General features: G+C 50.0%; 1 protein-coding gene across 1 annotated transcript in view; it reads right to left on the reverse strand.

Moving 5' to 3' along the window:
• hydin (HYDIN axonemal central pair apparatus protein) overlaps positions 1-22,500 on the reverse strand; it is a 161,187-nt gene that overhangs the window by 24,139 nt on the left and 114,548 nt on the right. The window contains exons 46-66 of the mRNA XM_061246932.1: positions 22,013-22,138; positions 21,029-21,451; positions 19,060-19,278; positions 18,415-18,614; positions 17,216-17,398; positions 16,153-16,272; positions 15,431-15,590; positions 14,501-14,673; positions 13,884-14,082; positions 11,942-12,041; positions 11,126-11,225; positions 10,616-10,784; positions 10,151-10,392; positions 6,164-6,269; positions 5,488-5,692; positions 4,939-5,174; positions 4,116-4,267; positions 3,288-3,483; positions 2,845-2,953; positions 2,325-2,555; positions 1,241-1,605 (exon numbers count right to left, since the gene is read on the reverse strand). Of these exons, the coding sequence (XP_061102916.1) occupies positions 1,241-1,605; positions 2,325-2,555; positions 2,845-2,953; positions 3,288-3,483; positions 4,116-4,267; positions 4,939-5,174; positions 5,488-5,692; positions 6,164-6,269; positions 10,151-10,392; positions 10,616-10,784; positions 11,126-11,225; positions 11,942-12,041; positions 13,884-14,082; positions 14,501-14,673; positions 15,431-15,590; positions 16,153-16,272; positions 17,216-17,398; positions 18,415-18,614; positions 19,060-19,278; positions 21,029-21,451; positions 22,013-22,138 (4,014 nt within the window). The remainder of the gene's footprint in view (positions 1-1,240; positions 1,606-2,324; positions 2,556-2,844; positions 2,954-3,287; positions 3,484-4,115; positions 4,268-4,938; positions 5,175-5,487; positions 5,693-6,163; positions 6,270-10,150; positions 10,393-10,615; positions 10,785-11,125; positions 11,226-11,941; positions 12,042-13,883; positions 14,083-14,500; positions 14,674-15,430; positions 15,591-16,152; positions 16,273-17,215; positions 17,399-18,414; positions 18,615-19,059; positions 19,279-21,028; positions 21,452-22,012; positions 22,139-22,500) is intronic.

Genomic DNA, 22,500 nt, shown 5'->3' on the forward strand with positions numbered 1-22,500 from the left:
TCTTTTCTGTGTGTTCTCTGCCTCTCTCCCCGTTACGTGTCTCGCTCCTTCAATCCTTATATGTATTTTCCTCCCTGTCATTCTGTCATTTCTCTCACACGTTTCTCATTGTCTGTTAATCAGATATTTAAGCCCGCTTGTTTGTTCCTTTTCTAGTTCATTAAGACTGTTTCCTGGTTGCTATGCCTATGATTCTGTTCATTTCTAGCCTCTAGCAATCTAGTCCCACCTGTCTGTTTGCCCGTCTGTCTGTCTATTTGTTATCTGTTCAGTTTTGGTTTCATGGAATATCTGTTTTGACTGATTCCGGATCACGTTTTGTACTTTTGCCTGTGTGGACTGCCTACCTGTTAACGAACTGCCTGCTTAACCATAACACATCTGATGCCCCTTATTATACCTGTTTGCTAGTTTTTGACCTCTGCCTGCCTGGATCTGCCTTTCAGAATGCCTGCCGCATTCACCTCATCCCTGAGTCTGCATTTGGTTTGTCTGTCCTGCATTCTGACAGCTCATGATTTAAAAAGCCTTATGCTTTGTCCTATTGGTCTCAAAACTGGTACTTTCTTCCTGAATCATTTCCTGTCCAGCGACAAACTGATTCAGTAATAGTTGTGTTTTTATTCTCCTGCCAGCAGCACTCAGGTGTTGTTCGGTGCTGAATTGTGTGATAATGGCTGTGTCGTGCCATGGCGCTGGCTGTCAGTGGTGCTGGATCATTCCGGGGGAAGTGAGGGTGCAATGAGGAGGGATGGCCCCGCAGGGCAACACTCATTTCTGCTCTCGCCCTCTCTCTCTCCCTCTCTTTCTCCTTCATGGCTATATTTCCAAACCTCCCTCTCCCTCTTTCTCTCTCTCTCTCTCTCTCTCTTTCCTTCATGGCTATGTTTCTAAACCGTTCTCCCTCTCTCTCCCTCTCTTTCTTTCATGGCTATGCTTCCAAACTGCTCTCTTCCTCTCTCTCCCTCTCCCTCTCTTTCTTTCATGGCTAATTTGGATTCAAATACTTTTCTGTGCTCTGTTGATCGTGCCTGGTGCAACTGAGCCAACCAATAGGACCAGAAGGTGAGGTCTCAACTTTCTGAGATCATTTCATAGGTTCCAATAGATCGGACAAGCTCAGTAAAGCATAGAAAAGTATTTGAATCCAGAACAATTACATACTTGACCCAGGTCTGTGTGTTTCCAAACTGCACAACTGCTCTCTCTCTCTAGCGGTTATCGTAATTTATTCCAGTACCTTCTTCTTGGCCGGCCCCGGGCTGGGACCCTGCTTCCCGGCGTCCACCCACTTGACGGTCCTCTGCCGGTCGTCCCAGTCGGGCACCTGGTCCACGGGGTTCTGGAAGGAGATGCGGCTCACCCTGCAGCGGACGGGCCGGGCCTCCAGCACCAGGGGCTGGGCCGAGCAGAAGACCACCGTCACCTCTTTGGCACAGCCCGCGTGGAGGTGCCCCGCCTGGGGGGAGAAGCGCACCTGCGGGATGTCCGCCGGCCACTCGAACCTCAGCACCTCCGAGCTGCTGTGATTGGTCAGCGTGAAGGTCTCCTGGTAGGCCCTGCCCACGTGACAGTCGCCGAAGTTCAGCAGGTCGGAACTGAGGTCTGGGTTACAAACGCACAGTGGAGAGACAGGTGATTGGCTGATAATACTTAAGAGTGAGCAAGTAATTGGCTGATTAGGGAACTGATAGGCGATTGGCTGGTAATAGCGATGCACAAGTGACTGGCAATTGGTTGATGATGATGCCAATGCACCGCTCATTGGCTGATGATGGAAACTGGCACACACTCAGAATAAAGGGTTCCGAAAGGTTCCTCTGTGTCTTCATTCTAGTTCATTCTGGCTGATGATGAAAAAACAAAGGTGACTGAAATTACCAAAACTACCCTCCAGGATATATATATATATATATTCATTCATTCATTCATTCATTCATTATCCTAACCTGCTTATCCTGAACAGGGTCGCAGGGGTGCTGGAGCCTATCCCAGCATACATTGGGCGAAAGGCAGGAATACACCCTGGACAGGTTGCCAGTCCATCGCAGGGCACACACACCATTCACTCACACACTCATACCTACAGGCAATTTAGATTCTCCAATCAGCCTAACCTGCATGTCTTTGGACTGTGGGAGGAAACCGGAGTACCTGGAGGAAACCCACCTAAACACGGGGAGAACATGGAGGCGGCAGTGCTACCCACTGCACCATCGGTGCCGCCTATATACATATACATATATATATATTACAAGAAAACATTCATCTTCCAGGATACCTTTGTGTTCTTACAATTGCTGAGATGACTTTTGACCTCTTACCCTCGGAATCCTGCTCCTGCCTGGGCCTGCTGCCGAGGTTGTCAAGGGTGATGATGTCACAGTACCCCTCCCCCGCCAGGCACACCACCGTCTCCTCATACTGGTTGTCTGTCACCACGAGGTCCATGGAGGACTCGAAGGTCTGTGCTGAAGTGGGCCGGAACTCCACCTCAAACTCCGCCTGCTGGCCCGGGACCAGCACCAGGGAGGCCATGTGCGCCACCTGCTGGTCTGAGAGGGAATTGCAGGGAATTGCATTGCGCTGCGTTACATCATTCTGAAGGACGTCACCTGTATTTCATCAAACTACAGGACATTACATCATCATTCTATGTCTGTCTCTCTCTTCCTCTCTCTCTTTTTTGGATTTGTGTAAAGTACTCTATTGTTTATTGATTTATTAGTATTTTCTGAGGTTTTTTGTTTTTTTTAGGTGGTGGTGGCGTGTATGTGTGGATAGGCATGTGTGGGACTCAAGTCCCAGGCAAGACGGTGAAGGGACTTGGTTTCCTTCACCTACCTGCCCCGGGGTCGCTGTGCAAGTCTGAAGAGGCCATGGAGGTGCAGACGGTTTTTTGGGAAGCCCTCAGGGTGAACACGGCCATTTTGTCCAGCAGATGGATGCTGACCTGTCAAACGCCACACTGAGGTTTATATCTGATGTTGCCACCAGGCTAGAGGGGGATAGTTTTATTTCAATTCAGGCAGTTAAAGAAAATTCAGGTCACTGATGTTCAATTCATGAATTAAAAAATGGCCATAAGGTCCCATGAGAGTGTGTCCCAACCCCAGACCCCCCTTACTTACCCTAAGAAAGCACAGGTCATACAACAGCTAGAGATCTCACAGAGCTGCTAATGAGTAGAATCAGGTGCGCCAAATTATGGTTGAAATGAACCCTAGATCTCCAGGAACAGGGTTGGGCAGCCCTGCTGTAGTGTGATGGATGCCCCCTCCACTGACCTGTGCCGGCACAGTCCCGTCGTTCCTCAGCACCAGGGGCAGGGCGTGGGCGCGGCCCATCAGCACGCGCTGGAACTGCAGGAGTGGCGCCCCCTGGGGGTCCCGGAGGGTTGGCCGCACCACGCTCACGCACGGCAGGTTCCCCTCCCCCGCCACGTCAAACACCAGTGCCTTGCACCTCACCATCTGCAGCACACTGCCACAGACACGCACAGGGAGACACGGGGGTCAGCGGGATCTCTGCTAGCAGAAGCTAACTATGCTAGCAGGAGATAACTCTGCAGTATCTAAACATAGACATGAGCAGGAACTTTGCTAGCAGGGGCTAACTCTGCTAGCATCTAAACACAGATATGAGCAGAACTCTGCTACCAGGAGCTAACTATGCAGTATCAAAACACAAATATGAGCAAGAACTAACTCTGCTATACTATACTATAACTCAACTCTATAAAGAGCACAGTCTACAGTAACCACAGCATGCAGCGTAGCTCTGTGCAGGTACAGTGTAAATTAACTATGCACAGTACACAGTCTAAACTGTGCTCAATAGTAACTGCAGAATCTACCAATAGTAACTGCAGAATCTACCACCCTCTGTACTGTGCATTGAGTCTATAGAAACTGTACGATAGCACAGTGGTCCCCACTCCTGGTCCTGGAGAGCCTAAGGGTGTGCTGGGTTTTGTTTTTTGCTTTAATATCAGCAACCAATTCAGACCCAAGAAAGCAGGTGAGGTGAGTTGACTGTGTAATTAACTGCTGTAAATGATCCATTGACCTGTGGTGAGGACCACTGGTCTGAACTGACTCTGGCCTGTGCATTACCTGGGCGTGCCCTCCAGTGTGGCCTCGAACAGGCCACTGTAGGTCTGGATGGCCTGGGGGCAGAAGGTGAGCACAGCGAAGGCGTGAGAGTAGCTGGGGATGCTCATCTTGGCAGGGGACACCTCGAACACATCACCGCTGCGCATCTGGGTCTGAAACAGCCAATCGAACACTGTCTCTGAGACTGAAACAGCCAATCAAGCATCACCGCTGTTCATCTAAGTCTGAAAGAGCCAATCAAACACTGCTAAGCTACCGAATGACAAATCAATGAGAAAACAGCTGCAGCAGCCTCAGAGACCAATCAAGCTTTGTAATTTCAACCAATAACACTTCTCCTTCTCCTAATGTCACTGAAAGACCCAATCGATCATACTGACATTGTATTGTCAGTATGTCTCTCTCTCTCTCGTTCTCTGTCTCTCTCTCTCTCACACACACACGCTCTCTCACTCACACACACAAACATACTCGCACACGCACACACACATACACACTCTCACACACACACACTCTCTCACTCACACACACAAACATACTCGCACACGCACACACGCATACACACTCTCACACACACACTCTCTCACTCACACACACAAACATACTCGCACACGCACACACACATACACACTCTCACACACACACACTCACTCTCTCTCACTCACACACACAAACATACTCGCACACGCACACACACATACACACTCTCACACACACACACTCTCTCTCACTCACACACACAAACATACTCGCACACGCACACACGCATACACACTCTCACACTCTCACACACACACTCTCTCTCTCACACACACACACACACCTTGGTGTGGGCAGACTTGACGGCCAGGTTGATTTCGCAGGGCACCTTGCCCATGTTGGAGATGCGGAAGCGGGCCCTGGCCGGCCGGCCCACTAGCACGTTGTTGAAGATGAACCTGTTCTCCTCCTGCAGGTAGACCCCGGGGGCCTGCCTGTACTGCTCTCCCTGGAGCAGCTGACTGCTCCTGCAGATCCGGTGCTCCTCGAAGATCGAGCTGAAGTCCCGGCACAGGATCTCTGCACAGGGGTCACACACGCAGTTACACGCCTGCACACGATCTCTGTACAGGGGTCACACACGCAGTTACACGCCTGCACACGATCTCTGTACAGGGGTCACACACGCAGTTACACGCCTGCACACAATCTCTGTACGGGGGTCAAACACGCATATTTAACAATCCTTCTAACTCAAGCGGATGGTGGAGTCCACACCACAACTGTAACGACAGTTATCATTATAGTTAATATTATAGTTATAGTTCTTGCTGGGGAAGGGCCTTAACGCTGACTCCTGAGCGGGTTTGACAGGCGCTTGGCGGGAGCGTACCTGGGACACACACTTCGGCGGCCAGCTGGTACGGGACGCCGTCCGGGTGGTCCCTGGGGTCGCGGTCGGCGACGTCGAGGACCAGAAACTCCTCCCACTTGCCCGTCTGGTCGGCCACGCAGTCCACCGTCACCACCTGCTGAGCCCCGGGAGCCAGGGCCCCGAAACCGGGCGACACCGTGAACACCCCCATGGTGATACGAGTCTAGAGAGAGAGAGATACACAGATGAATAGAGAGAGAGAGAGAGAGAGAGAGAGAAAGAGAGAGACGGTTGATCACTAGATCAGCCACGGTGAGTGAAGACAAACTGAAATGTGTTGTAATCAAGGCTTGTTCAATCTGGAAAAACCATATCTATGGTTATGGTCTGCAAATTGTTTTTAGATGCAAAGCACCTTGCGGATGTTGCTTGTATCTAACTAATGAAATCGAGTCAGTGAGTGTGAGTGTGTGTGAGTGTGTGTGTGAGTGAGTGCGAGTGTGTGTGTGAGTGAGTGTGAGTGTGTGTGTGTGAGTGAGTGTGTGAGTGAGTGAGCGAGTGTGTGAGTGAGTGACTGAGTAAGGCATATTATTTATTTTCTACCTTGCTCATTACGATGTCACACTCTTTTCAGTGGGAGGGGCCGATAGGACCCACGGATGCTCACTGCTGATTGGCTCAGGGCTCTGCCTACCTGTGCGGCTGCAGCAGCCTCCTTCTGGACGGAGTCATGACGACGCGCCCGGCTGTTCTTACTGGACTGGCTCTCCCGCGACCGCGAGCGCTTCAACGGTCCAATGCTGAGGGGGGACGGGGAGAGAGAGGGAGTACCATCACTGAACACAGATCATTATCATTACGATCACACAGATTAGTGGTGTCCAGTATGTGACTTACAATCAATCAGTTATTGCTGCACTGCAAAGGATATGACGCGTGGTGGATTACATTACATTACATTATTGGCATTTGGCAGACGCTCTTATCCAGAGCGACGTACAACAAAGTGCATACCCATAACCAGGGATAAGTTCGCTGAAAGACCCTAGAGGGAAGTACAACAAAGATAAGGATGAGGGGCAATTTTTTTTTTTTTTGAACAAAGAAACAAACAAACAACAGAGCAAAAGTGACCAAAGTTAACTATCCAAACACTGCTTACCTAGCCAACTAAAAATACCGATACACAAAGCAAGTCACAGAGACAACAATTAAGGTTCACAGGGAGGGATGGGGAGAGGTGCTGCTTGAAGAGTTGTGTCTTCAGCTTGCGCTTGAAGGTGGGGAGAGATTCTACAGTTCTGACCTCAACGGGGAGTTCGTTCCACCACCGTGGAGCCAGAACAGACAGTAGTCGTGAGCGTGAGGTGGAGGTTCGGAGAGGGGGAGGTGCCAAGCGGCCTGTGGAGGCTGAACGAAGAGGTCTGGCAGGGGTGTAGGGTCTGATGATTTTTTGTAGATAAGCTGGGGAAGACCCCTTAACTGCTTGGAAGGCTAGCACCAATGTTTTGAATTTGATGCGAGCCATGACAGGCAGCCAGTGGAGAGAAGTAAGCAGGGGGGTGACGTGTAAGTATTTGGGAAGGTTGAAGACCAGACGAGCTGCTGCATTCTGGATAAGTTGGAGGGGTCTGATGGCGGACGCTGGGAGGCCAGCTAAGAGGGACTTGCAGTAGTCCAGGCGGGACAGACCCATCGCTTGGACCAGGAGCTGGGTCGAGTAGGGGGTGAGAAAGGGGCGAATTCTCTGTATGTTGTATAGGAAGAACCTGCAAGACCGGGTCACCGCCGCGATGTTCTCGGGACAGTCTGCTGTCCATCACCACGCCGAGGTTCCGTGCACTGGGTGACGGCGTGAGTGTGGTATCCCCGAGGGAAATGGAGAGATCCAGATGAGGAGAGGTATTAGCAGGGATGAATATCATTTCAGTCTTGCCTGGGTTGAGCTTTAGATGGTGGTTGTCCATCCAGCTCTGGATGTCCCTCAGGCAAGCGGAGATACGGGCTGAAACCTGCGTATCAGACGGCGGGAACGAGACGAAGAGTTGGGTATCGTCCGCGTGGCAGTGGTAGGATAGCCCATGTGCAGTGATCACAGGGCCAAGGGAGCGAGTGTAAAGAGAAAAAAGGGGGCCTAGGACTGAGCCCTGGGGAACTCCTGTGGCGAGGGGCCGAGGTGTCGATACCGAACCAGCCCAGGCAACCTGGAAGGAGCGACCAGAGAGGTAGGACTCAATCCAGTCCAGGGCTGTGCCACAGATGCCCGTTGCTGACAGGGCAGACAGGAGGATGGAGTGATCCACAGTGTCGAAGGCAGCAGAGAGATTTAGAAGAATGAGGACAGAGGAGAGGGAGGCTGCTTGTGCGGCATGGAGTGACTCACTGACGGAGAGGAGCGCGGTCTCTGTCGAGTGGCCCGATCTGAAGCCAGACTGATGGGGGTCTAGCAAGAAAGAAGAAAGTTGAGTAGAAGCGGCTCGTTCCATAGTTTTAGAAAGGAAAGGAAGAAGAGATACCGGGCGGTAGTTCTGGATGATGGAGGGAGCCAGAGTAGGGAGTGATGTGGGCCCTCTTAGAGGATGCTGGAAAACAGCCGGAAGACAGGGAGGAGTTGACAAGGGAGGTGACAAATGGGAGAATGTCAGGTGTGATAGTTTGGAGAAGAGAAGAGGGGATAGGGTCAAGGGCACAGGTTGTAGGGTGGTGGGAGTGCAGGAGTTGAAAAACATCAGAGTCTGTAAGGGGGGAGAAAGTGGAAAAGGAAGGGATGGGCCTAGAGGGGGGGAAGGGCACAGTGAGGGCGGTGGTGGTTGTAAAGGATCTGCGGATGACTGTGACCTTCTCATCGAAGAAATCAGCAAAGTCATCAGCAGCGAAGGAGGAAGGAAGAGGAGGAGGCGGTGCGTTGAGGAGAGAGGAGAAAATAGAGAAAAGTTTCCGGGGGTTAGAAGCGGAGTTCTGAATTTGTGTTTGATAGATGTATTTTGCTTTGGCGGCAGTGACAGCGGAAGAGAATGCCGCCAGGAGAGACTGGTAAGTCGTGAGGTCTGAAGTGTCTCTGGATTTCCCCCACTTCCTCTCTGGGCCCTGGAGGCTGGCCCTGGAGGTACGGAGGGTGTCAGATATCCAAGGGGACGGGGGGGATGTGCGAGGCGGCTTTGAGACAGGGGGACAGAGGGAGTCAAAGGCGGAGGAGAGAGATGAAAGGAGGGTGGCAGATGCAGAGTCAGCGGGGAGTTTGGAGAAGGATTCGAGAGGGGGGAGTGAGGCGGTGACAGTGGTGGCAAAGGAAGAGGGTGAGAGGGAGCGGAGGTTACGGCGGGCTGAGGAAGGGTAGGTGGGAGGAGGGGGAGGAGGATGGGGAGGAAGAGGGAGGGAGAATGAGATGAAGTGGTGATCAGATGTATGCAGAGGGGTAACCGTGAAATCAGAGCATGAGCAGTTAGAAATTAATTTGGGACAGATCTAGACATATCTATGGCCTTCTTGACCAATTTAAAATGGATCATTTCGAATTTAAGAAATGTATAAGTAAGTTTTTTTAGGATCCCAATGGTGTTCTGGAGATATATAATAAGCTTTTTTGATTAATTTGGGCAATAATGTTACTTTGCACAATTAATATTCCACCATCTTGAAAAATGATGACCATAAAGCCACTGAATTGATGGAAGTATTTGCATGATGTGTTGGGCACCAGGGATAGAGATGGCAGTATTCACACACTGATGATTTCAAACATCACGGCACCTCCATTTTGTGCTCTTTCATTGCCTGTTAATGAAAGCACAGATTCGGCTCGCATACAAGTCCATAGCGAGGCCAGGTATCTAACCCCACACCCCCAGGCAGACAGGGCCTGATTGGCCACGTGTCCCCACAGCCTTGCATGGCAGCCAATCAGACAGCGCGTATCGGAGCTCCTCCCTCTCCCGGGCTGGTGTCACACACAGGATCAGTTTAATATGATGTACAGTGTGTGGTGTGCAATAATCACTGTGTAACCACACGCACCATTGAGCAAACGCTTCCCTGATTAGTAATGATCGCTCTGCTCTCTCCGGCTGGGTGCCTGAGGCGAACCTGCCGTACGGAGTCATTCTGAGCCTGTCTGCTTCTGAGGAAACTCAGATACATCACAGCCCTAGCCTCAGGGATATGAGCTGTTTCACTGCCCCCATAGCTCTGATACAGGCTGGGACAGTCAGTCACATTGTTAGAGAGTCACACCGTGAACACGCTCAGCTGGAACAGTGTTATTAATGATATCGCTGTGTTTGGAAGACGAGGCCATAAACCATTTTATTAAGCTCAGGAGAAATAAGCATTAATGAGGTGTAAAGGCAACAGGTCACATAACTACAGGTGAGTGAACTACAGTTTGGATCCTGTGGTCCACTCACCTGTAGAGCAACAGGTGAGATAAGTACAGGCAACACTCCCACAGGTAAACTCCACAGGTAACAGTCCCAGAGGTAAACTCCACAGGTAAACCCTACAGGTAACAGTCCGACAGGTAAACTCCACAGGTAACAGTCCCATAGGTAAACCCTACAGGTAACTGTCTCACAGGTAAACCCTACAGGTGACTGTCCCACAGGTAAACCCTACAGGTAACTGTCCCACAGGTAAACTCCACAGGTAACAGTCCCACAGGTAAACTCCACCGGTGAGCTCGTACCCTTTCTTCTGTGTGGCCAGAGGCTGGTCCTTGGACATGCGGGAGATGGTGAAGCGGATCTCGAAATGGCCCTTGTTCTCCACGGTGAAGGTGCGTGTCTTGCGGCTGCCGTAGACCAGCGGGCCGAAGTTGATGTCGGTGGAGGGCATGACGCTGTACTTGGAGAACACGGACTGGAGCGACACCTTTATGGGGATGCAGGCGATGGTCTCTCCTCCCTCCGCAAGGTTGGGCTCAATCACCTGTGCACAGGTAAGACAGGGTTAACACACCTGGCTGCCCCAGCAGAGCGATACAATGCAGGTACCAGACGTGTGTTCAAGATGATGAATGTTAGTTAACGTTAGCTAACTGTATTATTCTGGATGTGTTACCTGGACAGGTACACAGGTGTAACACTATGTTGGATGTTACCTGTATAATTCTGGGCGTGTTACACGGACAGGTACACAGGTGGAGGCTCACCTGGCAGTACAGGAGCTGCTGGTCTCGCGCGAACACCTCCTGGTTGTGGCGGAACAGGACCTGCACGGGGGTGGGGCGCTCGTTGGGGTTCAGAGAGCCCTTCTGGGGCGTGATGGAGAACATGGAGTCCAGCTCAGACAGGCCGGGGTCTGGGGACTTCAGCACAAACCTGGTAGAGAGGGAGAGAGAGAGAGGGGAGGGGGGGAGGAGACAGAGGGAGAGAGAGAGGGAGAGAGAGAGGGGGGGAGACAGAGAGGGGGAGAGGGGAGGGCAATGGAGAGAAGTATTGACATTGGGAAAATAAACAGAGGAAGGCCAAAAAGTTCAGAAAAGCTGCTTTTCATAATTAAATGTTTGACATGTATAAATGACTGCTATTTTAGGAGAGGTTAATGCTATGGTTAATGGCAAAAAAAGATCACAGACACACACACACGCACACGCACACACACACACACACACAGCACCATGAGGGTTCCTGCAGAGGAGAAGGTTTGCTCAGAGACTCACTTGAATGCGATCTCATATTTGCCTCTATTCTTCAAAGTAACCGTCAGCTTTGCTTCGTCGGACACTTTGAGGGTCCCAAAGTCCAGGCCTCCATCAGCGCCTGGTGATACACACACACACACACACACACACACACATACACACACACGCCCAAACACACAAACACATGCCCAAACACACACACACACACACACCATCCCAAACATGCCCAAACACACACACACAAACACACACACACAGTTGATGGTTATCAAGTGGAATCGTCACTGTCCTCGCTGCCATGGCAACGCTCCCTCTCACAAAACCGCTCCACACAGAGGGCACAGGCAGGCGTGGGGGTTCCAAATTTAAATTTAAACTGCCACTCACAGACTGACGTAACAGTCAGAGGAAGTGAGAGAATCCACACTGATTGGCAGAGAATGCTAAGCACAAAGACACAACAGTCCCTATTGAAGCCTGCCTGTGCTGGGCACTCTCACTCCGGAGAAGGCCGACAATTTGGCTGTGGTGCTCAGACACGGTTTTTAGCCAATCACAACAAGGAGGTAACAAGACGGCCCCCGGTAGAGAATCTGACAAATGAAACAAGAGAGGTGGTAGCACAGCTGTAATTAGCAGGGGTAACCGGCAGCCCGGCTGTAATTAGTCATGGGTATTTGGACAGGCAGAGGAAGCTGGGTGCCATTTATCAAACCTGACTGGGTCTGGAGTCAGGGCCCCGCTTTGAGGCCGAGCTCTCTACCCAGAAGGCCACAGTACTGCTCACACCGGCAGGTTTAAGTGTCGCTCTGACTGACAGCTTGGCTCCCGTACCTTTGGGGAAGGAAATGTCCAGAGCCACGTCGTATGCCTCTGCCTGAATCTGGATGTGCTCTGTCTGCACGAGGCCCAGAATGTTCTCCACGTCTGACACCTGAAACACACGCAAGAGCACGCGTCAACACGGACACACACGCAAAGCCGCGCACACACACGCACACGTGCACACAGATACACACACGTGCACGTGCACACACACACATCCACACACACAAGCACTTATACACACAGGCGCACGTGCCCGCACACACACACACGTGCCCACAGATACACACAGACACACACACACATACAAACACACATGAGCACTTATACACACACACAAATGCACACACAAGCGTGCATGCACATTCAGTCTCTCTCACACACACACACACACACACACACACACACAGACACACATGCCCACACACACACACACACATGCACACACACATGAGCACTTATACACACACACACACACAAATGCACACACCAGCATGCATGCACATTCACTCTCTCTCTCACACACACACACACACACACACACACACACACACACACAGCCTTTGAAGGGGCTCTATAATTAAGTAGAGAAGAATAATTTATATTTTCCACACTTGATTAGTTGACCTAATTTATTCATCCATTAATAATTGACATCATTGCTTAACATCATCCACTCAGTTCATTTCTGTTCCCCCTCCACTTCCTTTATGACTTCCTGTCACATTTACCAGCTGAATCAATCAATCCCCCATCCATTCAACCTCCTTCATTCACTGTCACATGATCCACTTCGACCAATGCTGTACATTACATTATACAAGTTTATGACAGTTTTATCCAAAGTGGCTGACAGTTGATTAGACTAAGCAGGGGCCAATCCCCCTTGGAGCATTGTGTGGTTAAGTGCGTGTATAAATAATCACACACACATCCTAACACGAGTTGCAGGGCTCAGATCATTTGAAGATGAAAAGAAAGCCTTCACACCTTTGAACTCCAAACACACCTGAGGACCTGTCACCTGAGGGAGATCCAGACAGCATCCAAACGTTGTTCTTGTTCCAGTGTGTGCATCACAAATTAAAGGGGTGCCTGGAGTTCAAACGTGTGTGGGTTTTCTTTTCATTTACACTGGGGCTTGAACCATCAACCTTCCGGGTCCCAGTCGATGTGTGGGTTTTCTTTTCATCAGAGCAGCAGAGTGTACCCTGGGGCAGTTTCAGTGTACCCTGGTGTAGGTTCAGTATGCCCTGGGGCAGTTTCAGTGTATCCTAGGGCAGTAGAGTGTACCCTGGGACAGTGCAGTGTACCCTGGGGCAGTAGAGTGTACCCTGGGGCAGTAGAGTGTATCCTGGGGCAGTACAGTGTGCAGTGTACCCTGGGGCAGTAGAGTGTATCCTGGGGCAGTGCAGGGTATCCTGGGGCAGTAGAATGTACCCTGGGGCAGTAGAGTGTATCCTGGGGCAGTGCAGTGTACCCTGGGGCAGTAGAGTGTATCCTGGGGCAGTAGAGTATACCCTGGGGCAGTACAGTGTGCCCTGGGGCAGTACAGTGTGTAGTGTACCCTGGGGCAGTAGAGTGTATCCTGGGGCAGTACAGTGTGCCCTGGGGCAGTAGAGTGTGCAGTGTACCCTGGGGCAGTAGAGTATACCCTGGGACAGTACAGTGTGCCTGGGGCAGTACAGTGTGCAGTGTACCTTGGGGCAGTACAGTGTGCCCTGGGGCAGTAGAGTGTGCAGTGTACCCTGGGGCAGTAGAGTATACCCTGGGACAGTACAGTGTGCCTGGGGCAGTACAGTGTGCAGTGTACCTTGGGGCAGTACAGTGTGCCCTGGGGCAGTACAGTGTGCAGTGCACCCTGGGGCAGTACAGTGTGCCCTGGGGCAGTACAGTGTGCCCTGGGGCAGTACAGTGTGCAGTGCACCCTGGGGCAGTGTGGGTCCTGTACCTCCATGCTGACGGCTCGTTTCAGGTTGGCGGCCTTGGCGGATCTGAAGTGCATCTGCAGGCAGAACTCGGAGCGGGGCGGGACGATGCCGTGGTCCTGCGCCACGCTGAACTCCTCCCCCAGCTTGTCCACGCCCACCAGCCTCCAGGCGGCGGAGAGGGGCGTGGCATTGCGCAGGGTCAGGCCCTTCGTGTCACGCCTGGGGGAGGAGTCAACGAGGTCATTACCCTTATACACCAACGAGACTCACTCAGATTAAATCACAATAAAGCAGATATTTAACATATGGAACACAGACACAGTTATCAGCTGTCCTTTATGTGCATATGACCACATTTAGCTGAACTGTAGTAGGTCAGAAATATGATTTGGGCTAATGAAATAAACAGAACCAGGGGCAGAGGTAGAATGAGTGCGATTGGCTGGGTCAGAGGTGGAATGCGCGTGATTGTCTGGACAGCAGAGGTGGGGTGTGTGTGATTGGCTGGGTCAGAGGTGGAACGCTGGGGTGATTGTCTGGACAGCAGAGGTGGGGTGTGTGATTGGCCGGGTCAGGGGTGGAACGCGGATGATTGGCAGGACAGCAGAGGTGGGGTGCGTGTGATTGGCTCGCTCACCTCCCCAGCAGGACCTTGTCGAAGTGCACATTCTTGCGGTCGAGCTCCAGCTCCAGACGCACCCCCCTGCAGGCCAATGGGAACAGGGCGGGGTCGGGGTTGTCCTTCACACAGCAAACCAAACGGTCCTCAAACAGGCCGGGGGCCGTGGGGTATGCCCAAACCCTCAGCTCCTGAAGTGGAGACACACCGTTCGGTCAGGGATCCAAAATCAAACACCGAGACACTGGCTATAATGCCTTTGGGAAATACCCAGTACAGGAGAAAAGCACAAGAATACAAAAAGAAAAATGCCAGGCACCGAATTTATTCAACAGAAACAAAAGCAGCTGGCTGTGGTGGAATTGAGGGATTTATGACAGATTATTTTCCGCTTATCATTTTTTGTTTCTGCAAGCTGAAATAAAATGAAAGATTCTGTGCAAGTTAACACACAATATAAAACTGTCTTGACAGTGTAATGCTTTTTCAGGCTGTGGTATTTACTGTGAGCTAAAAATGTCAGATAGTGCACTGATGATATAAATGTTCTAGGAAGGCTCCAGAACTGGTTTCTCATGGGATTTTGAGGGTCAGAGGGCGGAACCAACACAGTGAGGTTTTGTAATTGGTCTGTGATTGCTGAAGAACCTGTTTCTCATTGGGTGAGAGGGTCATAGTGGGTGGGTCAAACTCACTGATGATGCTGTAATTGGTTCTGTGGTGAAAAACCTGTTTCTCATTGGGTGAGAGGGTCATAGTGGGTGGGTCAAACGCAATAACTGTTGGGTGATTGGTGAAGAACCTGTTTCTCATTGGGTGAGAGGGTCATAGTGGGTGGGTCAAATGCAATAACTGTTGGGTGATTGGTGAAGAACCTGTTTCTCATTGGGTGAGAGGGTCATAGTGGGTGGGTCAAATGCAATAACTGTTGGGTGATTGGTGAAGAACCTGTTTCTCATTGGGTTTGAGGGTCATAGAGGGCGGGTCCAGCAGGAAGGTGGTGGCTTTGGTGTCGTGTTGGAAGCAGAAGTGGACCTCGGTGTCCAGCTGGGAGCAGTTGTGCATGACGAGTTTCTCCATGTTCTCTGGATATGTGCCCTCCTTGTACCTGTTACACAGGTAGAGTTTGGGTTATACTCCTTGTACCTGCTACACAAGTAGAGTTTGGGAGAGTTTGGGTTATACTCCTTGTACCTGCTACACAGGTCGAGTTTGGAAGAGTTCGGGTTATACTCATTGTACCTGTTGTGTACACCAGGACCATTACACACACACACACACACACACACTAAGATCTGTATCAGGACTGAACCAACAGCCTTCTGACAAGTCAGTACAGCTTTATACCACAATTTGCAAATGTTTATTTGCCTTAGAAAGGAAATGGTAGAAGAGCTCAGAAAACATATCACTTGTGTGTGTGTGTGTGTGTGTGTGTGTATAAGGAGTGTGTATGTGTGTGTGTGTGTGTGTGTGTGTGTATAAGGAGTGTGTGAGTGTGTATAAGGAGTGTGTATGTGTGTGTGTGTGTGTGTGAGTGTGTGTATAAGGAGTGTGTGAGTGTGTATAAGGAGTGTGTATGTGTGTGTGTATGTGTGCGTGTGAGTGTATAAGGAGTGTGTGAGTGTGTATAAGGAGTGTGTGTGTGCGTGTGAGTGTTAGGCCCATACCTCTCCCGGGACTTCCTGCACAGCAGCGGGCCGAAGTCGTACACCCCGGACTGCAGGATGTAGGTCTTATGGAGGCTGTCGTCTGACTGCAGGGCCTTCTTACTGTGAGCAAACACCATCCTGTGACAGAGGGGCGGGGTACATGAGGCAGAAGGGGTAGAGATGAGATACAGGGCGGGGTAAATGTGACAGGACAGGGTACATGTTACAGTGGAGGGGGGGGGGGGGGGATTTGAGACCCCAGGGGCCTTAGTTTAACCTTTATTTGTGGTTAAATAAAGGTACCAAAAGTGCCTCAAAAGGTACAAATGCTTGTTGCTGGGGGGTTAATGACCCTAGGGTAGGTGCATACAATTATAATATAGAACTAATTTGTGGCTTTTTTGCTTGGAAAACATACTCATTTGGACCCAAAGAGAACATTACTGTACTTTCAGGGTACATTCGGGACCACTTTATCCTGGAAGAACAAAAACGTACCTCCACTGTGACTATTTCTAAGAGTGTATATGACACTCGGTAAATGGGTTTGTGCATGAATACCTCCAGTGGGAACGGCTCAGCTGAGAGTGCTTCTGGGAGAGCGTTTGTGAGAGAGCGTTGTGAGAGAGCGTTTGTGAGAGAGCGTTTGTGGGAGAGCGTTTGTGAGAGAGCGTTTGTGAGAGAGCGTTTGTGGGAGAGCGTTTGTGAGAGAGCGTTTGTGAGAGAGCGTTTTTGGGAGAGCGTTTGTGAGAGAGCGTTTGTGAGAGAGCGTTTGTGAGAAAGCGTTTGTGAGAGAGCGTTTGTGAGAGAGCGTTTGTGAGAGAGCGTTTTTGGGAGAGCGTTTGTGAGAGAGCGTTTGTGAGAGAGCGTTTGTGAGAAAGCGTTTGTGAGAGAGCGTTTGTGAGAGAGCGTTTGTGAGAGAGCGTTTTTGGGAGAGCGTTTGTGAGAGAGCGTTTGTGAGAGAGCGTTTGTGAGAGAGCGTTTGTGAGAGAGCGTTAGTGAGAGAGCGTTTTTGGGAGAGCGTTTGTGGGAGAGCGTTTTTTGGAGAGCGGAGTGTTTTTGGGAGAGCAGCGTTACGCACTTGTAGTCCTGGCTGATGGCAGGGAAGGCACACACGCCCCTGCAGTGCAGCTGATAGCGCCTCCTGGTGCCCGTCAGCTCAAAGTTCAGCGACTGCTCAAACCTGCCCGGCACAGAGGACTGGAAGCCCAGCTTCAGGGACACCTCCCCTCTGGGCGGTACAATCCAGTGGAACGAGGTCAAACTGGAGCGGGCAGACACAGGGGTTAATGACAGACTCCAGAGATCCATATTAACAGTATGTGTATGTATGTGTAAGGTGAATGGGTATGTAAGGTCTGTGTATGTGTGTGTGTGTGTATAAGTGTGTGTGTGAGAGAGTAAGGTGTTTTTATACGTGTGTAAGGTGTGTGTGTTTTAGTGTGTGTGTGTGTGTGTGTGTGTGTGAGGGTGTAAGGTGTCTGAGTGTGTGTGTGTGTGAGGGTGTAAGGTGTGAGTGAGTGAGAGAGAGTAAGGTGTGAGTGTGTGTGAGGGTGTAAGTTGTGTGTGTGAGAGAGTAAGGAGTGTGTATGTGTGTGTGTGAGAGAGTAAGGAGTGTGTGTGAGTGTGTATAAGGAGTGTGTATGTGTGTAAGGTGTGTGTGTGTGTGTGTGTGTGTAAGGCTGTGTATAAGGTGTGTGTGTGTGTGTAAGGAGTATGTGTGTGTATAAGGTGTATGTGTCGGTAAGGCTGTGTGTAAGGTGTGAGTGTGTGTGTGTGTGTAAGGCTGTGTATAAGGTGTGTGTGTGTATAAGGCTGTGTATAAGGAGTGTGTGAGTGTGTATAAGGAGTGTGTATGCGTGTGTGTGTATAAGGAGTGTGTGAGTGTGTGTGTGTATAAGGAGTGTGTATAAGAGTGTGTGTGTGTGTATAAGGAGTGTGTATAAGGAGTGTGTGAGTGTGTATAAGGAGTGTGTGAGTGTGTATAAAGCTGTGTATAAGGAGTGTGTGTGTGTGTGTGTATAAGGCTGTGTATAAGGAGTGTGTGAGTGTGTATAAGGAGTGTGTGTATGTGTATAAGGAGTGTGTGTATGTGTATAAGGAGTGTGTGTGTGTGTATAAGGAGTGTGTATAAGGAGTGTGTGAGTGTGTGTGTGAGTGTGTATAAGGAGTGTGTGTGTGAGTGTGTATAAGGAGTGTGTGTGTTTGTGTGTATAAGGAGTGTGTATGTGTGTGTGTACGTGTGTATAAGGAGTGTGTGGGTGTGTGTGTGTGTCTGACCGCTGGTTGAGCTCCTGCTGGGACTCTCCGGTGCGGCTGCTGTGCTCTGTGTCAGACAGGCCGGTGGCAGCGCTCAGGGAGGGGGAGCGTGACTCCGTGCTCCTGGTGCTCCTCTTCCCCGTGCGCCTCCTCTCCCTCTGGCTCTCCCTGCCACTCTCGCCCTTCTTCACCCGGCCTCTGGAGGGTGTCACTGACTCCTCCTGTCAACCCAGTTTAAGGTTCCACCAAATTAAGCATTCATTCACCAGCAGTGGTATGTTTACACAGCAACTACAACTCCATTGCTTCCTATTGCCTGAAGTGATTGTTACATAGAGATTGTTAGGATAGTTTTTCTATATACTTCTATATGTCAATACTTCTATACTCATATACAATATATATTATAAATTACACATTATACGTCTATACTTCTCTATGCCAAATGCAAATGGTTCCATAAAGTAATTTAAAAAGAGCTATATTTCTGGAGCTCACTGTATAGTGCATATTTTATTGGTACTGTAGAAAAGTGGTTGCATAATGACACCGTCGATCAGCACAGGTTGAAAAAAAGTTTTTCGAGGGGCTCATCCAAGATGGCGCCTAGTTGTACAGAACGAGGAAAGGAGGCTGATTACGGTACGCAGAGGCGCGCGGTCGAACCTTGGCCTGGGGGGCGGAGCTCAGTGGGTCGGGCTCAGGCTCCGCCTCCTTCCTGTCCTCGGCAGGGTCCTCCGGGACGGGCGGGGCCAGGAAGGTGAAGTGGGCGGAGCTCTCCTGGGCGCTGGGCGGAGCCCGCTGTTCCGGGTACGACACCACGGAGTAGACGAAGGGAGGGGGGATGGGCGGGCCCTTAGCTCCCTGGCCCAGCCCATCCAGCACCTGCAGGAACCAATCAGAGCAAGACTCACTCAGAGCAGACAGTTGGATTTTTATTTATTTATTTTTTGTCAAAAAACAGCAAAAACTAGAAAAGCTGGTAACACTTTATTTTACAGCCCATTAATTACGTACCTAGTATTAACTGGGTAAATACCAGGTACTTTATGCCACACTTTTAGGTAACTATTTTTATTTCTGTGGTAAGTACTATGAAATGGGCTGGAAAACATATTTTCACAGTACTTAGCAAGTTTGTTTCATGGTACTTACCACTGAAATCAAAGTCGTTACATAATAATTACACAAGTAGCTGTGTATTTACCCAGTAAAGGCTTGGTAATTGACAGGCAGTAAGATAAAGTAATATTATTAATGTGATATGACAAAATAAGCCTTTCTTCATTGTCAGCGCTGAGTAAGTATGCATGCCATTGACAACAATGATTATAATAATCATGATTATATTATTAGCTAATAAATCAGAGCACACTAAATAAGGTGAACAAGGGAGATAATAACCATAAATCCCTGAATCCCTTACAGTGTTAAATGTTAAATTAATTACACTGTTAAATTAAATGTGTTAAAATGTGGAGTGCTTAAATGCTGCTTCACTCTCCTTACTCACACATAGCCCTCAAAATACTCCACCAATGGGCCTGCGTCAATCCGGTTTCACTCACCACGTGATTTGACGATATAAATCATATTTATTCAATCTTTATCTAACCCAGGATGTCACAATGAGATTCACATCTCTTTTGAAAGTGAACCTACATGTGTTTGGACCGCAGGAGGAAACCAGAGTACCCAGAGGAAACCCACACTGTTACCAGCAGAGAGGTGATTGACAGCTGAGAGAGGAAGTGAGGAAAAGGGAAGGAAAGCAGGGTTCTATTTGTTTCTGGATTTTATGTCTTTATGATTAGCGAATTAGCCCAATCATATGCCTGATAAGGATCTTTTATCTTTGTTTTCCCCTGTCAGAAGCTGAAGAGTTTACATTTCATTCTGTCAAACACCGTCATTAGACACTGCTGTATAACTGAGCTCTGCCCATGGTTTGAAACCAGACAACAGAAGAATGGGGAACAACAGCTCTGCGCATGTCATTACAAAATGGCCACTGTCGATTATAACAGCGTTATCACGCTGAAATATCCCGTCATGACTGGCTACGACAGGTGCTATGCCATGTTCATGACAGGTTTCCATGTAATGGAGGTTTCAAGCCAGCAGAACATTTATTGGGAGCACTTTACTTCTGAACTTCGGATTATGCCAGACACTTTTATGGCATTTAGTTCAAGTGAGACCAATAAATGTTTAAATTAATTCTGCGGGTTCCTCAGGCGCGGTAATGTGGTAAAGGTACGTGAAATTGCCCCCTGCGGTTCTCAGTGAAGATGTTCCTGGCAATGTGACAGCTGTTGTGAGGACAATTACAGCATTCAGGCACAGTCATACATGTCAAATGTACACAAAAAATGTGGGTCCCCTGTCACTTTACTGAATAGGCCTCATAACCCATCCCCAAACCTGTGTCTCCTATCCCCCCCTAGAGCACCCCCACTGCCCCCTCCCCCACCCCTCCCAGTCTCATTCTCAATCCCACCTGCCCAAGTCTGTGCACCATGTGATTATGACTCTCAGTCACTACAGCATCAAATTAAAATGGAAGTGGATTGAAAAAGAAAGACAGCTGTTGCTGGGTTGGTGTGGTTTTGGGAGGTGGGGGTGAGCTAGGTACCTCTTCCAGAGGGGGCAGCCTCCCGCTCCCCAGGATCTCGACCCCGCTGGGGTGGTCCCGCCCACTGACAGGCAGCAGGATTTGGGGCACGCCCTCGGGCGGGGGCTCTTTCTCCGCCCCCTCTGGGGTCGCCTCCCCTCCCAGGACGCCCGGGGAGGGCGGGGCCAGCTCCACCTTCAGTCGCTCCCTCTCTCTCTCCACCCTCTCTCGCTCCTTCTCTCGCTCCTTCCTGCTCTTCTTGCTGGAGGGGGCACGGCGGTCGGGGGCGGAGTCCTGGGGGTCGGGGGGCAGGGCCTCGAGGGGCGGGGCCGTGTAGAGGAGGCCCTTGGCGCGGTCCCAGTACTGCAGGGCGTGGCTGAGCAGCTCCTGGCTCTGCTCGTACAGCTGGAACCGAGCCAGCAACAGCCTGTCCTCCTCGCTCAGCTGGGGGGGGGGGGGCAAGGGTCAGGGGTCAGGGGTCGGTGTTGTGGAAGAGCGACGGTTCAAAATGGAGTTTAGTTTGAGCAACTTTTCAGCATAAGGGAAGACATGAAATTACAAAAATAATTATCCTTGTGCAAACCTGGATCAAATATGCTACAGTAAGCTTCTCAACACAGTGAGCCTCAAAATTCCTGCAAATTGTGGACAATTAAGAATTAAATTATGGTCAGTAATATTTCAGATAATAATCCGTAATGGATACTGACGAATGAAAGTAATAAAAATAAGATGGTAAAAAAATAATAAGGTGCAACCCAATAATGGTTCTGAAATGTTGATCACTGGAGGTGATCAGGAACATTAGTCAGTAATGGCACACTAGCCATAGTTAAGGCTGGGTGTTTGTCATGGAAAATATTGGAGCAAGGCACTGGAGAAACTGGGGAAATCACAGAAATGGCCAAAATCCTGCACCATCAGAGTGATGGTGGTCCGTGATGAGGAAGCAGAGCTGTCCGGCTGTGCCGTGACGTTAGAGACTCAGTGCTGACGCACGCCCACCTGCTCTCTCTCCGTATCCTCATTGGGCGCGGGAGACCTCTCCTCTCTGATGCCCTCTGAGGACAGTTTGGGCCCGTCTCTGAGCGCCACCTCCAGCTTGCTCTCCGGCCGCTGGCTGGCTGTAGACTGCAGAGAAACATTATTACCATCACCATGACCATTACCATTCAGTCACGTCTCTAACTCTGACGTCTAAATGAATCTGTAGGCTGGCTGTAGACTGTAGGAGCAAAACATTATTTTTACACAGCATTCACTCATGTCTCTTTAACTATGATGTGTCAATACAAGCTTGGCTTGGTATTTGCTTGGGAGAAAAACTAAGACTTGCATTGACAGTAATTATGAGTGAGAAGGCGGGTTAAATACATATTGGATGCAGGTCGACACTTCTCTTAAATGAGCTTTGGTCAGGTCAGCAGCAGCCACACAGGTTGGTGATGTATCAGAACACCCCGTAAGTTATGCACAATGCAAGTCATAGATAT

Source organism: Conger conger, chromosome 6, assembly GCF_963514075.1.
Source record: "Conger conger chromosome 6, fConCon1.1, whole genome shotgun sequence".
In the NCBI taxonomy this organism is placed as follows: domain Eukaryota; kingdom Metazoa; phylum Chordata; class Actinopteri; order Anguilliformes; family Congridae; genus Conger; species Conger conger.